Genomic DNA, 21,172 nt, shown 5'->3' on the forward strand with positions numbered 1-21,172 from the left:
TCTAAAATCAGGTCCAAAGTCTCCGGCAACGGATCATTCCAACCTCCAAGATTGTTCCCGGCTCCTTCGTATGACACATTTATTTATATATTCAATTTTCAATACCGTTCTCCCAGGGGAGCTCAGAATCTATCCAATGTACCTGGGCAATGGGGTACCAAGTGGTATGCTCGGGGTCACAGGGGACAATGTAGGCCTGAACCCACAATAAGAGGGTGCCGAGGCTGTAATTAAAATCTCTGCACTACACTCTCAGACACTGTAGGGTATAAAATTGCAAGGCCACCATTGTCCGATACAGATGGCAAACAAAGTTAACAAGGTTTGGTGATGCATTAAATGGCAAAACATGGCAGGGTGAGGCGTAGAACGGCAGAAATCAGGGGCGGGAAACTGCACGGGGACACCGGGAAATTCTTTTTCACTGAAAGGGTGGTCGATCGCTGGAATAGTCTTCCACTTCAGGTTATTGAGGCCAGCAGCGTGCCTGATTTTAAGGCCAAATGGGATAGACACGTGGGATCTATTCACAGAGAAAGGTAGGGGAGGGCCATTGGGGTGGGCAGACTAGATGGGCCGTGGCCCTTATCTGCCGTCTATTTCTATGTTTCTATGTTTCTAACAAAGCACGGCAGGAATAGGATTATAAGCACGGCTGACAAAGTGAAACATGGCACGGCAAAATTGGTAAGATAAGCGTGCATAGCACGGAAGACATGATACAGTAAACACTGAGCGGCAAACCTGATATGAGAGATTGTAGCATGGTAAATATGATGTATAGTAAACGTAAGAACAGCCTTACTGGGTCAGACCAATGGTATCCCATCTTCGCGGAAGCCAATCCAAGTCACAAGGACCTGGCAAAAACCCATACAGTAGCAGCATTCCATGGTAAATATGATGTATAGTAAACGTAAGAACAGCCTTACTGGGTCAGACCAATGGTATCCCATCTTCGCGGAAGCCAATCCAAGTCACAAGGACCTGGCAAAAACCCATACAGTAGCAGCATTCCATGCTACTGACCCATGTCTGTCTCAACAGCAGACTATGGACTTTTCCTCCAGGAATTTGTCCAAACCTTTTTTTTAAAACCAGCTACATTAACCGCTCTTACCACAGCCTCCGGCAACGTGTTCCAGAGCTTAACTATTCTCCGGGTGAAAAAATATTTCCTCCTATTGGTGTTAAAAGTATTACTCTGTAACTTCATCGAGTGTCCCTTAGGGCTCCTTTTATCAAGGCGCGCTACGGGGGTTAGCGCGTCGGACATTTCATCACGCGCTAACCCCAGCAGCACACCCAAAAAACTAACACCTCGTCGGTGGAGGCGTTAGCGACTAGCGTGGCAGGCGGTTGAACGCGCGGTATTCCGCACGTGAACCGCCTACCGCAGCTTGATAAAAGGAGCCCTTAGTCTTTGTAATTTTTGACGGAGTGAAAAATCAATCCGCTTGTACCCGTTCTACACCCCTCAGCCCTCTCTTTTCCAATCTGAAGAGCCCTAACTTCTTTAGTCTTTCCTCATACGAGAATATAGTCTAGTGCAGTGTGGTGGCCGCGGCTCAAGGCACTCGGAAGTGCGCAGGCGTTGATGCGATGACATCATGTGCATGTGTGACCTCATCAGGTCAACGTCCGCGCATGCGTGAAGGCCCCAAGACGGAGCCTTGAGCCGCCAGTGGGGGGGGGGGGGTGCTAGTAGGGAAGAGGCGCTGGCACTGGTTGACGGCCTAAAGGATGTACCTCTCGCTGCGAGAGGCGCGTCCTGTAGGCAGTCAGCTGGCACCGGTGCCTCTCCTCCTCCCCGGAGTCTCTTGGCATGCCTGCAATCTTGGGCAGCACACAGTTTGCGATACACTGGTCTGGTGTATTAGGACAAAGATGGTGAACAGTATGACAAGGTGGGAGAGAGAAAACATGATATGGTCTGGCAGGGTCGAAAGGGTCCAGAGAAGAGCAACTAAGATGGTTAAGGGGCTGGAGGAGTTGCCGTACAACGAAAGATTAGAGAAACTGGGCCTCTTCTCCCTCCTCGAGCAGAGGAGATTGAAAGGGGACATGATTGAAACATTCAAGGTACTGAAGGGGATAGACTTAGTAGATAAGGACAGGTTGTTCACTCTCTCTAAGGTAGGGAGAACGAGAGGGAACTCTAAAGTTGAAAGGGGATAGATTTTGTACGAACGTAATGAAGTTCTTCTTCACCCAGAGAGTGGTAGAAAACTGGAACGCTCTTCCAGAGGCTGTTATAGGGGAAAACACCTTTCAGGGATTCAAGACAAAGTAGATAAAGACAGGTTGTTCAACCTCTCCAAGGTAGAGAGAATAAGAGGGCACTCTTTAAAGTTAAAAGGGGATAGATTCCGTACAAACGTAAGGAAGTTCTTCTTCACCCAGAGAGTGGTAGAAATCTGGAATGCTCTTCCAGAGGCTGTTATAGGGGAAAACACCCTCCAGGGATTCAAGACAAAGTTAGACAAGTTCCTGCTGAACCAGAACGTACACAGGTAGGGCTAGTCTCAGTTAGGGCGCTGGTCTTTGACCTAAGGGCGCCGCGTGAGCGGACTGCTGGGCACGATGGACCCCTGGTCTGACCCAACAGCGGCAATTCTTATGTTCTTAGGTTAGGGGAATTTGGATAGGCATACTCTAATAGAGGGTCAGGGGTGGGGTTTGCCGATTTTCCATTTGGAATCTCTGGATCCTTAGACCCACCTAGGACCAACAGTTCCACCCATCCCTGCCCTTACGCCTCAGTCCAGCCCCTAATCCCGCTCTAGCCCCGCCCCCGCTGCCTGCTGTCATCGGGCAGGAGCGCATTCGCAGGTGTGCACACACCTGACAGTGATTTGTTCCCAGCTTTTCAAAACCTGGACCAAGTGCCAGGTTTTACAAAGCCATCCGGACCCACAGACACGTCCTCAAAATGGAGGCATGTCCGTGGAAATCCGGACGTCTGGTAATCCTAGCCAGGGGAAGACTATAAGTTGGCATCTAGATGTATCCACAGCTTACATTCAGGGTATGAACGTAGAACAAAATCTCTTCCAGAGAAAGGAAAATGATAAAACCAGAGGACATAATTAGAGGTTGAGGGGTGGTAGATTCAAAGGCAATGTTAGGAAATTCTACTTCACGGAGAGGGTGGTGGATGCCTGGAATGCGCTCCCGAGAGAGGTGGTGGAGAGGAAAACGGTGACGGAGTTCAAAGAAGCGTGGGATGAACACAGAGGATCCAGAATCAGAAAATAATAGTAAAAATTGAACTAAGGCCAGTACTGGGCAGACTTGCACGGTCTGTGTCTGTGTATGGCCGTTTGGTGGAGGATGGGCAGGGAAGGGCTTCAATGGCTGGGAGGGTGTAGATGGGCTGGAGTAGGTTTTGACGGAGATTTCGGTAGTTGGAGCTTTGAATTCTTGCCCAGAAATAGCTAAGAAGAAAAAAATTAAAAAAATTTAAATTGAATCAGGTTGGGCAGACTGGATGGACCATTCGGGTCTTTATCTGCCGTCATCTACTACGTTACACGCATCTCAGGTGACTAGATATGTAGAGAAGCGGGCTAGAAGGCATTTTTTCTATTAATAAATTAAATAACTGGTGGTTACGGCAGATGTGCGCTAGGCGCTATGCTACAGGCAATGCCTACGTGCTAGAACGTGTACCCGCAGGGGGCGTATAAGTTGTGCATGTCAATTACTTATGTCGCTTGGCATATATAGGCGTACCCATGTACGCCTGCCACTGACATGGTCGTGCCTACACTTATGCTAGTGTTTGACGGCAGCCCTGTAGCACACGGATGCCGTGACCGAATTGGCATCCAGCATTCGGTGTGCCTAAACGGGAGGTGCTTCCTCTCTCCGTAACACCTCACTATAAGACTCCCAGTTTACACCATAAGCTCCCTCTGCTGTTACAACTCCTCCCTCTTAGGTACTCTGGGCCCTTATCATTAGCACGGCACATCCCTGCAATATCTTTGGCAGGGAGGACAGGCAGGCAGCCTGGCAAGGAAACGAGGTGTCTGCAGCAAGTTAGAAACAGGAGCACTGCACTGACTTCTCTTTATCTGCTGGCTTGGGTTATAATATAGATGTAGCAGGGGAAGATGATGACCCCTGTGAGAGTGGACGCCCAAGTGATACCAGCCAGCACGCGCCTGGTCAGACGCCCTCCAGATAAGAGACCAGACCCTCTCCATCTTCCTGAGCCTGTGGGGGGGGGGGGAGGGGAGGGGGCGCTGTTCTCCTGTGGGAAGGTGCTGAGAGAGAACAGCTGTGCTTCGCATTATTAAAACAATTAATAAAAAGAAAACGCCTCCGCTGTGCTAATCCTCCACCATACATCTCTGCCAGGCTGCCCAGCCCGAGAAACTTTGGTCTCCTTTAACACTGTATGCATTCAGATTCTAGCCTGAGGAAAAGTGTAGTTACTTACCTGTAACGTAGGTTCTCCATGGACAGCAGGATAGTCAGCCAGTCTCCTTTATTCTTGATACACCCACTCAGTGGCGTACCAAGGGGGGGGGGGGGTGGACCTCCCCGGGTGCACGCCCTAGGAGGGTGCATAGCTGTCCGGGTCCGGAACCTCCTGCCCTACTGTGCAACAGGACTTGCACCTTGGCGTGGCTGCCAGTCCACACCCCACCCCACACCCCCCACCCCCTCTGGAAAAGAGTTGGCAGCCATGCTGAAGTGCAGGAAGTTCCCATGATAATGTCATCTGCGGTTCTGCTCCGGAAGATGTGACTTCGGAGGGGGTGGAATGGCAGACGCAGGGAGTTGCGAGCAAGGTCCCGCGATGACTGCGTCTGCCGGGTCCACCCCCTCTGTTGTCAGGTACTTTTTCCAGGGCAGAGCTGGCAGACTTAGTCATCGCGGGACCTTACTGTATGAAGGGAGAGGAAAGGAGCAGGACTGCTGGTATGGAAGAGTGGTGGAGGTAGAGAAAGGGGGCAGGGTGCTGCTGATGGAATTGGTGTGCAGGGAAAGGGGAGAGAGACATAAGTGGGAAGGATACTGGAGGGAATTGGATTGGAGGGAAAGAAAGGGGGCAGATGTTGATGGAAGTGGGGGGAAGGGAGAGACAAGGGGTAGATGCTGATGGAAGAGGGGTGGATAGAGAGAGAAAGGGCAGACATTGGATGAGGGGAGCCTATGCTGGATGGAAGTGCGGATGGGAGAGATAAGGGAACAGATGCAGGAAGGAAATGGGAAGGAGAGAAAGAGAGGAACAGACGCCAGATGGAAGTGGGCAGAGAGAGGAGAAGGTACTGGATGGAAGGGGTAGAGAAAGAGGGCACATGATGGGGGAAAAGGATTGACAGGGTAGTAAGAAGGTAATCTAGACAGATGCAGAAAATAAATTGAAAAGGAAAATGAGGGAAAAAAGAGAAAGGGATTGCAGAGGAGAGGTGTGGGAGAGAGAAGGGAAGGAGAGGGGAGAGATGCCAGACCAATGGGGTGAAGGGAGAGATGGAAGGGGGTTCATACAGTTTCTGGAAGGGGCATAGAAGAAGAGAAGTTGCCATATGGGGCAGAGAGAGGGCAGACAGTGGATGGAAGGAAGAGTGTAACAAGAGGATGAGGAAAGCAGAAACTAGAGAAGACATGTGTCACTGTTTTTGTGGTGTTGCACTGTTTGCAGAGTCCAGCTTCTTGGTGGTTCAATTTAACCTTTGTCTACGTATTTCTATTTTATCCCCGCTTTTAAAAAACTATAGAGCGATTTTTAGCGCCAGCCATGGTGGCAGCAGTTCTGAGACTCAGAATTCTATGAGCGTCTGAGCTGTTACCACTGTGGCTAAAAACCGCACTACAATTTTGTAAAAGGGGGGAGGGGTTAGTTTGTGATTAGATATTCCATACTAGGAAAAGGTGTTTTCTGTGTTCGGTGTGTTTGAAAAGATATGGTTTTCTGTTAGGATTGACTGGGCAAGATTGATCTGTACTAGTCTGGCTTGTTTAGATTTACAATGGATGTCTTGATGTTGTACTGCTCACTGCAGTATATAAGCTGCCTTTTCCTAGGTACACTCTTGTGTGACGTTTGGATTGTTACTAAAAATCATGTTTTTCATACAGATGGGGGGGGGGGGTCAAAAAATGATGGGCCCCGGGTGTCCCATATGCTAGGTACGCCACTGCAACCACTGAGAGGACAGGTCTCCTTTATACATTATATGCATGCACTGATTCCAGCCTGAGAAAAAGATGGGTCGCCCAACACTTGTAAATATTCACACACCGATTCAAATCTGATCTCTAACTATGCCCTTGTCACAAGATGGTGACTATTTGCACAGCAAAATTTGCATATCTGCAGGAATTAGACAGGAGCAGAAGTGCTTTTTTTTCAGGAGGTACTTTGGGGGGGTATCGAGGGGTTCACAGTCATTCGTGCGCAGGACAAAGCCGTGCCGACATTTGAGCCCAGATAATTGGCCGCAAGACTCCAGCGCGCCGCTGGAAAAGTTCATTTTAAAGAGCTCCGACGGGGGATGTGAGGGGGGAACCCCCCAGTTTACTTAATAGTGTTCGCGCTGCCGTTGGGGGGGAGGGTTGGGGGGTTGGAACCCCCATTATAGAGGAAACATAACTTTTTCCCGATTTTTTAGGAAAAGTTAAGTTTTCTGTATAATGTGGGGGGTTGCACCCCCCACACCCCACCCCAACAGCAGCGCAAACAGTATTAAGTAAAGTGGGGGGGGGTTTCCCCCCACACCGCCATCGGAGCTCTTTAAAATTAACTTTTACAGCGGCACGTTGGAGTCTTGCGCGCAATTGTCTGGGCCGAAATGTCGGCGTGGCTTTGTCCGGCGCGCTTTTGTCCTGCACCGTATTGAGTAGTAGCACCTTTTCCATTGCCTATTAAAAAGGACGCGTGATTTCCAATCATTAATGCATGAGACCCAGCTCTGCACCCCTCAAATGCAGAAATGCACACAAATTACAGCCACTTCGGGTTTCCGGTTCAGGTTTTTTTTGGGGCGGTCCGCATTTTCTATTTCTAAAATACGATCATTATTTTGTATTTGGCAAAGCAGGTGTGACCAAGGAGATGTATTTTGAGTAGTTTGGCTTGCTCTTTTCTCCTAACAAAAAGTGTTATCTAAGACCTGGTGCAATATCTCCTTAGGCACAAAGGTGGGTTTTAAATACATTATCCTTATAATGCTTTTAATACCTCTTCATTATTTAGAGTAGAGGAGTGTGCTGGATAGGGAGGGGGAGGTATGGGGGTAGGGAGGATGTCTTTCTCTAAGTTATGAGAGGCCATAAGAGTGAAAGCCTCTTATATTCTATTCCAGTTATGTTCAGATGGGGGATTACATCTGTCTGGATGGGATCATCTGGAAGAAATAGGAAAGCAGTGGGTAAAATTGAAAGGAGCTATTGTAATGGCAACAAATCATTTTGTAAAGAAAGTTAAGTAAAAGCAAGAGGAAAAGAAGGCTGCTTTGGTAGCTGAAAAGGAAAATGAGGTTAGCTTTTTATAAACTACAAAAGATCACAAATATCTGGAAAAGTTAAGAGAACTTGGTAAAGTAGTCAGGAGAGCAAATATGCAAATGGAAGAAAACTAACCAACACAGTAAAAAAAAAAAAAAAAGGGGGGGCAAAACATTTTTTTAGAAATGTAAATGATAGAAGGAAGTGGAAAAGTGACATTGTGAGACTCAAAGGTGATGGGGAGGAATATGTAGAAGCTGATAAAGATAAGGCTGAACTGCTTAACAAATATTTCTGTGTTCACAGCTGAAACACGGGGACCAGAACCGTAGAACACACATGCAAATAGGAACAGAAGTGAACGATTTTCATAGTATCATGTTTGTAAGGAGCAGATGTGGGTCCCTCTCCACAAAAGTGGAAGTAAAGAAGAGGTAAGGAACTACAGGCCGGTAAGTCTGACTTCTGTGTGTAAAACAGAGAATCTTGAAGTCTCTGTAATTCATTGGATTACATGTATTCACTAGAGGCAGATCTTGTCAGACAAACCAGATCAATTTTTTTTGACTGGGTGTCCAAAGAATTGGATAGAGGGGGAGCGCTAGATTTTAGCAAAGCCTTGGACGGTGTTCCATACAAGCATGCAATAAATAAACTGAGTGCCCTTAGTATGGGCCCCAAAGTGATGGGCTGGATCAGGAACTGGTTAACGGGAGTCACTTAATCCCAGATACTCAAAGAGATCAACAATATTTTACTTGGGCCTAAGTGAAGGAAAAGATCTCGGAACACCACACCAAGGATCATTGATTTCTCCTTCAGTTTGTCGTGGTGGAGGGTATCTTTCGTCGATCAAAAAAAACCTTCACTATTTATTGACTGTATATATGCCCAGTCTTTATTTTTTATTTCAACTTTTTTTATTTCTTTAATTCTCAAATTTTTACATAATGATCATAAAACTGTTGACTTGGTGAAAAATATATTTCAAAAAAAGACTACTGCGCCTTTCCCGACTGTGAATCACATTGTATGGCTTATGTGCAATCCAACAAAACCAAATAATCAGAATTACATTAAAAATAAATCCATCAATCTTACTCTTGATTCCTATTCTTCTGTCATAGTGGTGCCATGTAAAGTCGCATTAGAATCCAACATAACAGGAAAGAAGCAGTATTAATCAAAAAGAGCTCAAAATCATTCCGCTTATCTTATGTATTACGCTCTTCATTGACGTCATTACTTGGTGAAAACGCCAAGATAAGAAGCTCCCAAAAATCCAAGGATCTCGTTATTCAATCCAAGGATCAGAAAATCCGTGTCCAACGGGACCCATTTCGCCCCATAATAGGGGCTTCCTCAGGGGGAAAAGTCGGGATTTCTTTCATAAGCATTTTTATGTTTTGTTAGGATATAGCTCAGAGACATGGAGGGGTCAACAATGGGGACAAACCCTGACCACCTCACCACCCAATCATTGCTTGATCCTCCGGTTTTTTTAATTATTATGCAAAATGTCACTTACGATTGATAAAAAAAACTTGAACACCCATTAGTTAAGTGATTTTTCATGTCTTAAATACTTTTGAAGAGTGTTAAAAGTCTTTCATCAATCATAAGTGACATTTTGCATAATAATAAAAAAAAAAAAAAATGGAGGATCAAGCAATGATTGGGTGATGAGGTGGTCAGGGTTTGTCCCCATTGTTGACCCCTCCATGTCTCTGAGCTATATCCTACCAACACAAAAATGATTTTGTGAATGATTTTTTTGTTATTTAGATTTATTCTCTGGGAGCTTTTGCTTAACACCGAACTTCTTTGCTTCCACCCGTGACATTTTTTGCGTTATACCTTTTCCCCTGTATTAGCTTGACTTACTATGAAAGAAAGCATTCTCCTTTACCGACTGACCAAAAGGTAGACTTTCTTTGGCACTGCCGGCAGACAATCAAAGCATATACACTTCTCCCTCCGTATTCACGGTTTCGATTATTCACGGTTTTTAGCTTGCTGGCTCCTCCCCCTGAAATTACATCAGCTCGCTTAGAGAAATTGCTGATTCCAAGCGTTTACAGAGAAAATTGCTGATTCCCAGCACTTTCTTCACCATGTTTTTTTTGCCTCACCTTCAGGAACAGACCAGGTCTCCCACCATGTTATTCACAGTTTCACTATATTCACGATGGTTTTTAATCGAAAACAGTGAATAACATATGAAAAAGTTATTCACGGTTTTTCTGTATTTGCGGTTCTGTTAATCCCCTATCACAGCGAATATGGAGGGAGAAGTGTAGAAGGGATAGATCTCCTTTTACAAAACACACACATTGACTTCCAGCTTGAGGAAAGGGCAGTTCTCCTTTCACATTACAACACTGACTCTAGACCTAAGAAAGGACAGGTCTCACTATCTAAATTCCTTCAGTCTGCACACCCATCCATTCATCATCTACTTCCTACCTACCCCAGACTTCTGTCTGGAAAACCACGAGTCCTGACCCACAATTCTGTACTGGAAAAACCTCTTCCTGCCCCCAAATTCATACTGCGGGCATAGCACCCCCCCCCCCCCCAGAGGAATACAAAGAGGTGGCAGTTTACCCACTGGAGAATTAACTAGGAGCTAAGCAGGAACTATAAGTATTTCAAGTTTCATATTTTGCATTTAACCTCTTTATTTTCCTTTTGGAAAAACAGAAGGGAGGCAAATGATACTATCAGAATTAGATGGGCTACAATTCTACAAGGGCTACAAGGCCTACAAGGCTCTGTTTTTCCCTTAAAAATAAAAAAAAAACCCAGAAATGTAACAGCTAGGGTTGCCAACAGGGTTGATCTAATCCTGGGTTTACCATCCTATTGCAAGCAGGGACTTGTAGCCTTGCTTTTCTTGGGTAATTTAATTGGGGGTCTCAGAACTACAAGTCCCTGCATGCCGTGGGGTAAATCCAGGACCGGATCAACCCTGTTGGGTGACTCTGGAGTCAGTTTTCAACCCTAGTGCACAGCTGGGCTCCATTCCTGAGGTCAGATCTGCTTCCTGAATCGTCTGGGACTGGGGAATGCTACACAGACTATTATTGTTGCACCACAGTGACACTTTGCAGCTTGATTCAAGGGCCACCATCTCCAAGGCTCTCAAAGGAGCCCTGTTAAATGACCCTGAGCTAAAGGCTGTGGCCACAACATAGGGGCAGCAGAACACCCGTCCAGGTGAGGGGCCAAACAACCCGCTTCCATTCCAAAGCCCAAGCTGCCTATTTTCTGCTACTGTGTGGAGAAATGGGTCATCCATTCCATTCTGCTGACAAAGCTATAATATCTGGGCCTGATGTATTAGGAAAGGCTTATAAAACAGGGGGGGGGGGGGAAAGAAGACAATATAATTGGGAGTTTGCGAACGAAGGCTTATAGCTGAGCTGGAATGAAACTGCCAGGTCCAAAAAAGAACTCGAAGAAATTAGAACAGTGCCAAGAGGCAGTAGAATCATCTGGCAAGAAAGACTGGCAAAACTTTATTGTTTTATAAAACAGCAAAAACGAGAACAAGGGGATGACATCATCAGTACCAAGCAGACCTGAGGGGGTTTTGTGCCAGCAAAGCTTTTACCATTCCCTTCCCAAGTCGACACAGAATAAGGAGGGAGAATGCATAGAAATTTGAAGTGACTTACTAATGATGTAATAATCGTGGTTGGATTTGAACTCGTGGCCCCAGAGATTGGGGCTGTACTCCTGGAACTTGATGGTGAAACGCATATCGTGTTCAGGCCGGTCACAGGTCAGGAGAAGGTTGGGAGTCGGCAGGATCTCGCACTGCTCCACCTGCTCTGATGTCTGCACTAAATACAGTTTGTAGTATTCATAATCCTCTGTAGAGAAGGGTCCCAGGGGCAGCGACCGCGGACAGATCAGATCCAGGCGATCCCCAATCTGGGGGTAAATGATGTAGCCCCCCTCATCCTGAAACCTGGAAAGAGAGAAGAGAGAATCAGGGTATAGCATTAACTAGCATCTCAGTGCAGTGTTTCCTATTACTACAGCAACCTATGATGGAAGCTTGCTTGTGTGTGGGTTCGAACAGGGCCTGTCCAAAGATATCTGACATCCTGAGTGAGCCTTTGGCTGTGTGCCCTATCCTATCATATCCACCTGAAGTTAGCGCCAACCCTTTCCTTCCCTAATCTCCCAGTTGTCTAGCATCCCCTTCCTCTTTCTTCTTCCCTCCAGGTGCCCAGTATCCCCTTCCCCCATCCCCAGGTGGCCAGCATCCCCCCTTCCCCTTCCTACTGTCTTCCAAGTGGCCAGCATCTCCCCTTTCTCTCCCTACTCCCCCCCCCCACCACTACCACAGGGTGGCCAGCATCACCTTTCCCCTCCCTACCCTATTTCCTTGGTGATCAACATTCCCCCTTCTTCTCCCTCCCCTCCCCTCACCCAAGTGGCCAGCATGCCATTTTCCACTCCTTACTCCTTCACTCGGCATCTCCTCTCCCCTTCCCTACCTTCCTCCGCCAACTTATGTCCAGCATCTCCCCCTTCTTCCTTGCCCTCTTTCTCTCAGCTGAATGGCAGACTCAGCGCCAATGAGTGGCCTTTAAACACAGGCCAATGCTCAGACACTGCTATGTCCCACCCTGCTCTGACACAGGAGTTGCTCTCAGGGGGAGGGTGGGAGTCACACAGCAGTGCTTCAGCATAGGCCTGTGTTTAAAGGCCCTATGCTGGGGCTAAGGCTGCCTTCAACTTCAGCCTGGTCCAGCAGGGAAGGGGGATGCTGGACATGGGAGGGAGGAGGGGGGTGTAATGAATGTGAGAGAGGCTGCTACTCTCCTGCTACCTTAGACCTCTGCCTAGTGGCAAGGCTAGACCTGCATTTGAAGTATCTTCCGCTGCTATCTGGCCTCGCCTGGTGTCTTTGTTTGTCTGTGTGTGAAGATTTCACCATCGTCGTCTGCGCCAAGTCTGTTTGCCCAATTCATGGGGGGCTTCAGTTTCAGAATCATCAGTCCACCACCTTTCACTATCACTACACTCAGTGTTTAAAAAACAAACACAGCCCACCCCTTCCCTTTAAATCTTGCCTACCACCTTTGTCCACCTGCAAAGTATACACACGCCTTGATAGCTGGGCCGCTCTGGTTTTATTCTCTCTTTTTTTTTAACTCCTACCCTCAGGGCGTTGCTTGGCTCTGTTACATACAGCTGTCCTCCAACCGACCCCTGACCCCCCATTAAACGCACACCTTCAAGTATCAGGGTGGGATGGGATACTTCAGCAAAACAATGCCCACAGATCCTCCCTATACAAGCAAAGTGGGGAAACTTTAACCCGCTTAGGGCTGCCAGAACAGGGCTGTGACATCCGAGGCAAACTTCTGCTCTCAGCACTGGGGGGTTATACAGAGTAAAGAATGACGTCAAGGGCTCCTTTGACAAAGCCGCGTTAGCGGTATCAGCGCAGGCAGATTTTTAGCGCGTGCTAAACCCTCGCTACGCGGGTAGAACTAATCCCAGCTCAATGCTGGCGTTAGCGTCTAGTGCGGCCGGCAGTTGAGCGCGCTATTACACGCGTTAAACTGCTAACGCGGCTTCGTCAAAGGAGCCTCAAGTTTCAAGCTTATTAAAAATTTGATGAAACGCTAATTATAAATTCTAAGCGTTTAACAATGAAAAAGTTAAAATGGGGAACACTTAACATACTTGTAACGACAAGGCGTAACTTACATGACAACAAAAAGATAGTAGGCAGTAGTGCTGCTCGATTCAGAGAAAAATATTTCGATTCGATTCACTCTATTGAATCGATTTTTTGATTCGATTCACTGTTAATGACACAGCTTTTTTAAGTTTAAACATTTTATTTAACCAAGGCAATATCATATCAAAATTTCCCAGCTTCCATCCCCAGCCCCCCTGCCGATTCCCAGCTTCCATCCCCAGCCCCCCAGACTCACCAGCCCCCCTGCCGATTCCCAGCTTCCATCCCCAGCCCCCAAGACTCACCAGCCCCCCTGCCGATTCTCAGCCCTCCCTGCCGATTCTCAGTCTCCCCTGCCGATTCTCAACACCCCTGCAGATTCTCAGCCCTCCCTGCCAATTCTCAGCCCCCTGCCGATTCTCAACCCTCTCCTGCCGATTCATATACTTACTCGACTGGATGTGGAATCGCGGGGAAGAGAGGAGAAATGCGGAGAGAGAGCCAGCAAAAAATACCGTTTGCTTCTGAGGTCCACTGCACGAGGTCTGCTCGCTCCCCCCTCAACACTCCCACATCCTTTCGTTTCTTCTGATATAACTTCCGGTTTCGTAAAACCGGAAGTTACATTAGATGGGAACGAGTATGGCGGCCGGTGATGACAAAAATAATGAACTTCAATCGGGGCTGAATCGGTGAGTCCGGTTTTTCATAAAAACGAACCGATTCAAATCGATTCGCCTGATTTGAATCAGTGAACCGATTCAAATTGTGAATCGGGCAGCACTAGTAGGCAGAAATACAATTTAGAGTACAATTAAGGTTAAAAACAAGAGGGCAATGGGAGAAATCATATCAATATTGAATGTGATTAATACAGAAATAGTTGAGGGTGGACCCAGAGATCATTTAGCATTAATATGCATCTTTAAACAGGAAACTTTTAAGGTTTCCCTTAAATTTATCTAAATTTTTCTCAGATCTTAAATGTGAAGGTAACGAGTTCCAAATTGTAGGGGCTGTAGTTGCGAATGAAGAAGCCCTACAGGTACCAATGATTGTTAAAGATGGGACATGAAGAAGGTGCTGAGATCTTAAGGTTCTCGAAGGATCAAGAGGGATGAGCAGCTTATGAACGAAGGCAGGTTTCTTTGGTGTTCATGGTTTTAGAGGAAATTAAAGCAATTTTGTATGTAATTCGATGAGGAATAGGTAAACAATGTGCACTCGTGATCAAATTTCTTCTTGTTCGTTATAATTTTGATGGCAGTGTTTTGTATTAATTGTAGACGTCGGATGTCTTTTTGACAGACACTTTTATATAGGGAATTACAATAGTCGAGCTTGGAAATAACAAGTTAGTGAATTAGAATATTGAGAGACTGAGGGTCAAGAATGTTTGCTAAGGATCTGATCATTCTGAGCTTGAAGAAACAGTTCTTAACAACTGCACTAATCTGAAGACGGTAAGACAGTTTACTGTTGATCATTACACCAAGGATTTTAACTGAACTGATGGAGTTTATCGATGGCCCATCGACAGTAATAGGAGATGTTAAGTGAATATTTTCTTTCCATGGAAAGAGAAGACAGTTGGTTTTGGTGGTACTTAATGAGAGCATATTATCGCAGAGCCATTGGCTGATCTTATCAAATTTTGAGTTGACGAGATTAACGTCATTGGGATTGGATGCATCAATGGGATGGATAATCTGAATATCATCTGCGTAAGTGGTAAGACCGATAGATTGGCATAAAGTAAGTAAAGACGCCAGGCAGATATTGAAGAGTAGAGGGGAGAGTATTGATCTTTGTGGGATACCAAAGTTATTTTTGAAAACAGTTGATGATACTACAGTTATTGAAGGATACTACGGATTTGAAAAATAAGAAGAGAACCAATCAAAGATTTGTTCAGAAATTCCAACTGCGGCAAGTCTTTGGAGAAGAAATGAATGGTCTATCGTGTCAAAAGCGGCTGAGCAATCTAAAGAAACAAAATCAGATTTGTGCTGGTCCAGAAAATATTGTATAGAAGTGGTTAGACCTAGTAATGCATGTTCCGTTGAATGATTTTTGCGAAAACCGGTTTGATTGGGGTGAAGGGCTCGCGTTTTGTCAAAGAAATTGGATATCTGGTTAAATACTATTTTTTTCAGTTAATTTTGAGAGGAATGGAAGACTTGATGGTATTATTGCTGCGGTAAGGCTTTTGTTAATTAATTTAAGTATAAATGGACCAAAAATGGAAAACTATTGTGTTAAGATAAATGGTGGGATGCATCAGAATTTGAACCTTTAGGGTTTAGAGATTGCATAATGCGCTGAATGTCATTTAAAAAAAGGGAGATTGAAGTGAGAGCACGCAGCACATAAGTGGTTTGTAATATTATCGTCTGGATTATGAATGTTTTGAGATTTATTTTTTTTATTGAATTCCTTATGCTTTGGATTTTTGCTTGAAAAAATGTTTGCTAGGTTTGGGGGCTGTGGGAGAGGAATCGTTTATGCACCGGCACCTGCTTTTAGTGAAAGCACCTATAAGTTTGGCGCCGGATCTGCACCAAACGCTATTCTATAAAGGGTGTGATCCCTGTATGGAATAACACTTAATGCTCAAGTTTTTCGGTGCACATGGTCCCCCAACGTTGGTTCGGCTGGAAGGCCACTGAGATAAGAACATAAAAACATAAGAAGTGCCTCTGCTGGGTCAGACCAGAGGTCCATTGTGCCCAGCAGTCCGCTCGCGCGGCGGCCCAATAATCCAGTCTGAAGAGGATGATGGATTGGACGAGGATGGCAAAATGCTTTTGATGGAAACAGGATCTTACTTTCCTCAGCATGTGAAGGCTGAAAAAGCATTTTTTTACCAGGGAGTTGAGGTGGTCATTGAAGGACAATGTAGAATCAATGATGATGCCCAGGACATTGCTGGAGAATTCAAGCTTCAGAGTAGAGCCAGAGGACAGTAGGATGGAGGTGGGTAGTTGATCTAATTTTGGGCCGAGCCAAAGCAGTTTTGTCTTGGACTCATTCAATTTCATTTGGACGGTGTGGGCCCAACATTGGAGGTTCGATATACAAGAGGATATGTTCTCTGAGAGGTTAGTAAGGTTCGAATCGGTCTCGAGGAGGACAAGGATGTCATCAGCATAAGTGTAAATTGTTTCAAGGGGGGATAGATGGAGGAGTTTTAGAGAGGACATATAGATGTTGAAAAGGATAGGAGATAGAGGTGAACCTTGCGGGACTCCACATATTGGTTTCCAGGGGGAGGATGAGGTGCCATTCATGTTGACAGTGTAGGATCGGGAACAAAGGAATTTTGAGAACCATTCAAGGACCGTAGAGGTAATGCCTATCTCGGAGAGTTGGTAAATTAGAATATCGTGGTGGACAACGTCAAAAGCAGCAGAAAGGTCGAATTGCAGGAGGACGACAAACTTATTGCGAGAGTAAAGTTGTTGAACCTTAGAAATTAGGGAGGTCAATAGGGATTCGGTGCAAAAGAAGATTCGGTGTAAAAGAAGATTGTTTAAAGTAAATATTATAAATTATCCTTTATACCCCCTTTCTCTTGGCTAATAGATATTTAGTTGTGGGTTGGATAATCTAGAAGTTGATCCGTGCGTGTGGTTGTGAGGTTCAATTTATTGAATTCCCGCCATAATGTGTAAGTGGAGGGGGGAGGTGGGGAGAGGGTGTTCACAAGAGTGGTGCATGAACAGAATATGGGAATGGCTCCCACTCATACCCACAGAGGATGAGAGGCACCCGGGGCAGTGACACCCCTCCCTCGTCCCTGCCCCCCCCGATCCACCTGCCGTGCGCACGCCCCCCCCTTCCTTTCCCCCGTACCTCCAGTTGTTCACCCCCACAAGCAACAAGAACGTCAACGTGCTCCTCGCCACCCTGTCGGCTGTCCCCCCGACGTGGCTTCCTATGCGTGGCACCCGAAGCGATGCCAGCGGAAGAGACGAGGCGGTCGCAAGGAGCACGTCGACATTGTTGTTCCCACGGTGAACGACTGGAGGTACAGGGGATGGGAAGGGGGGCGCGCGCTTGGCGAGGGGCGGAGAGGAGGGGTGCCGGCGCCCCCAAAAACATGGCGCCCAGGGCAGACCACACCCCCCACTTACTACACCAGTGCCCATACCCTACAGAATTGAGTGATGTGTATAGGAGCTGGGCTCCCAGTTGCCATTATAGCAGGGGTGTCCAACCCCAGTCCTTGGGGGCTGCAATCCAGTTGGGTTTTCAGGATTTCCCCACTGAATATGCATGAGAGCTATTTACATGTCTTGCCTTCACTGTGTGCAAATACTCATTGTGGAAATCCTGAAAACCTGACCTGCTAAGGAGGTGCCCATTTATAGAGCTGCCTCAAATCCATTCTTGGTATGGCCCCCTTATACTTGGTTCCTCATTTTTCCTTAAACTGCCCTTCCAGGCCCACCCGCAGAGCCCACCTCTTCAACCAGCCAACTCTAAAGGCCTGCCGATACAAAAGACACCTGAACAGGACACTTGCCTTCCAAGCAGGTCATCTAAATGACTGGCTGAGCAGAATTATCTCGCGCTCCTCATCCTACCTAAACTTCAGGAAATTATTAAAAGCTAACCTATTCAACCGAATCATAACCTAAGTCCTCTCTCCCTACCCCTGCTCCCCATGTTCTCTTTTGCCTTACCTCTTCACCCTGGCCACCTTACATTGGTCCCCTCTTATTTAACCTGTTCCCCGCACACGCATATTTATTGTACCTGTACTCGCTGATTATAACTATTCGCTGATTGTCCAGCCCTTCTTTGTTGTGAACCGCCTCAAACTTCTACGGCTTTGGCAGTATATAAGAAATAAAATAATAATAAGAAGAAGAATGGTGGGGTCAGTGGTAACAACTGTATTGAAATTTGAGTGTACTGGTGCCCTTGTTATGTACTCTAGACCACAGTTCTTCAACCGCCGGTCCGCAGAAAATTTTTGCCGGTCCGCGCAGGACCGGCAAGATTGACTCATTTGAACTTCCTGCCGGTCCGCGCAGGACCGGCAAGATCAGCATCGGAAGCGTGCGCTGGGCCGGAGAGATCTTGGGGAGCCTCCGACAGTGGCTTTCTCCCCTCTCTGCAGCTCTCCTTTACTTCCCAGCGCAGCGATTCACGAAGGCAGCCTCGGGGCTTTTGCTGAGTCGCGGCTGCCTCTGATGATGCAACTTCCTCTTTCCTCAGAGGCGGCGCGACCCAACAAAGGACCCGAGGCTGCCTTCGTGAATCGCTGCGCTGGGAAGTAAGAAGAGCTGATGGGAGGGGAGAAAGCCACTATCAGAAGCTGCTGGGCAAGGGGAAAAAAGGGCTGCTACTGGAGAGGGAGAAGGAGAGATGCTGCTGGGAGGGGAGGAGGGAAAGGAATCTGGGAAGCTGCTGGGCAAGGGAAAAAAAGGGACAGCTGCTACTGGAGAGGGAGAAAGAGAGATGCTTCTGGGAGGGGAGGAGGGAAAGGAATCTGGGAAGCTGCTGGGCAAGGAAAAAAAGGGACAGCTGCTACTGGAGAGAGAGAAGGAGTGATTCTGCTGGGAGGGGAGGAGGGAAATGAATCTGGGAAGCTGCTGGGCAAGGGAAAAAAAGGGACAGCTGCTACTGGAGAGGGAGAAGGAGAAGGAGAGATGCATCTGGGAGGGGAGGAGGGAAAGGAATCTGGGAAGCTGCTGGGCCAGGAAAAAAAAGGACAGCTGCTACTGGAGAGGGAGAAGAAGGAGAGATGCTTCTGGGAGGGGAGGAGGGAAAGAAATCTGGGAAGCTGCTGGGCAAGATAAAAAAAGGGACAGCTGCTACTGGACAGGGAGAAGAAGAAGGAGAGATGCTTCTGGGAGGGGAGGAGGGAAAGAAATCTGGGAAGCTGCTGGGCAAGATAAAAAAAGGGACAGCTGCTACTGGAGAGGGAGAAGAAGAAGGAGAGATGCTTCTGGGAGGGGAGGAGGGAAAGGAATCTGGGAAGCTGCTGGGCAAGGAAAAAAAGGGACAGCTGCTACTGGATAGGGAGAAGAAGGAGAGATGCTTCTGGGAGGGGAGGAGGGAAAGGAATCTGGGAAGCTGCTGGGCTAGGAAAAAAAGGGACAGCTGCTACTGGAGAGGGAGAAGGAGACGGAGAGATGCTTCTGGGAGGGGAGGAGGGAAAGGAATCTGGGAAGCTGCTGGGCAAGATAAAAAAAAGGGACAGCTGCTACTGGAGAGGGAGAAGAAGGAGAGATGCTTCTGGGAGGGGAGGAGGGAAAGGAATCTGGGAAGCTGCTGGGCCAGGAAAAAAAGGGACAGCTGCTACTGGAGAGGGAGAAGGAGAAGGAGAGATGCATCTGGGAGGGGAGGAGGGAAAGGAATCTGGGAAGCTGCTGGGCCAGGAAAAAAAAGGACAGCTGCTACTAGAGAGGGAGAAGAAGGAGAGATGCTTCTGGGAGGGGAGGAGGGAAAGGAATCTGGGAAGCTGCTGGGCAAGATAAAAAAAGGGACAGCTGCTACTGGACAGGGAGAAGAAGAAGGAGAGATGCTTCTGGGAGGGGAGGAGGGAAAGGAATCTGGGAAGCTGCTGGGCAAGGAAAAAAAGGGACAGCTGCTACTGGATAGGGAGAAGAAGGAGAGATGCTTCTGGGAGGGGAGGAGGGAAAGGAATCTGGGAAGCTGCTGGGCTAGGAAAAAAAAGGGACAGCTGCTACTGGAAAGGGAGAAGGAGAGATGCATCTGGGAGGGGAGGAGGGAAAGGAATCTGGGAAGCTGCTGGGCCAGGAAAAAAAAGGACAGCTGCTACTGGAGAGGGAGAAGAAGGAGAGATGCTTCTGGGAGGGGAGGAGGGAAAGGAATCTGGGAAGCTGCTGGGCAAGGAAAAAAAGGTACAGCTGCTACTGGAGAGGGAGAAGGAGAGATGCTTCTGGGAGGGGAGGAGGGAAAGGAATCTGGGAAGCTGCTGGGCAAGGAAAAAAAAGGGACAGCTGCTACTGGAGAGGGAGACGGAGAGATGCTGCTGGGAGGGGAGGAAGGGAAGAGAGTTACTGCTGGACAGGAGGAGGAGGAAAGGGAGAATGAAAAAAGGAAGGAAACAGCTGGCAGAGAGATTAGAGGAGGGGAAGGGGAGACACAGGCATGAGAAAGTAGAGAGATTGATGATAGGAAGGGGTCAGCAGAAAAATAAGCAGAGGGACAACGATGATCTGGTGTAGGAGAGATAAAAATGAAGAGAGCAGTGAAGCTGGAATGAATCATGTAAATAGGAGAGAGGGGCAAAGCTGGATGGAAAGGGGAGAGGGACATAGAAAGAAGACAGATACCATATGGAAGGGGGAGAGGACAGATAGTGGATGGAAGGGGCAGATGCTGGATTGAAGAGACAGAGAGGGCATACGCTGGAAGGAAGAGAGTGAAAAAAAGATTGAAAGCAGAAACCAGAGATGACAAAAGGTAGAAAAAAATAATTTTATTTCTATTTTGTGATTAGAATATATCAGATTTGAAATATATATCCTGCTAGAGCTGGTGTTAGACATAACTGGGGACTGCAAAACCCAGGCAGTGCTTCTTTAGCTTTCAGCTGGCTTAGGGCGCTCTCTGACCAGGGGGCAGTTGCCCTAGTTGCACTCCCCTAAAACTATTCCTGTCATGTGTTACTTCAGTATTCTGTTAGCATGATATTTCTGTGTAGCATTCTGTAATAATTTGGCTTGTTCAGTTTTCTTGATAGTAGAGGGGATATATGTGAAGGGGAGGGGAGACAGGGGTTTTGTTGATCCTTGCTCTGAATTATTTGTATTTATAAAATGACAATTCTACAGAATATTGTTTCTTTTTATACTTTAATAAAATACATTCAATATAAAATCATAACTGAGGCTTGTGTGGATGGGATCAGATGATTTGTGGGGACCGAGCTCGCGGAGATGGGGCGGAAACGGGATTTTTAAATTTTAGTCCTAGTAGTTTGCCGGTCCACAAAATAATTATTTTTTTTCTGCCGGTCCACGG

The 21,172-nt window shown here is 47.0% G+C and overlaps 1 protein-coding gene across 5 annotated transcripts in view; it reads right to left on the reverse strand.

Moving 5' to 3' along the window:
• EFNB3 (ephrin B3) overlaps window positions 1-21,172 on the reverse strand; it is a 168,233-nt gene that overhangs the window by 53,745 nt on the left and 93,316 nt on the right. For all 5 annotated transcript variants that reach the window (XM_033925028.1, XM_033925024.1, XM_033925025.1 and 2 more), the window contains exon 2: window positions 11,142-11,437. In XM_033925028.1, coding sequence (XP_033780919.1) covers window positions 11,142-11,437 — 296 coding nt within the window. The remainder of the gene's footprint in view (window positions 1-11,141; window positions 11,438-21,172) is intronic.

The sequence above is a fragment of the Geotrypetes seraphini genome, chromosome 16, assembly GCF_902459505.1.
Source record: "Geotrypetes seraphini chromosome 16, aGeoSer1.1, whole genome shotgun sequence".
Taxonomy (NCBI): Eukaryota; Metazoa; Chordata; class Amphibia; order Gymnophiona; family Dermophiidae; genus Geotrypetes; species Geotrypetes seraphini.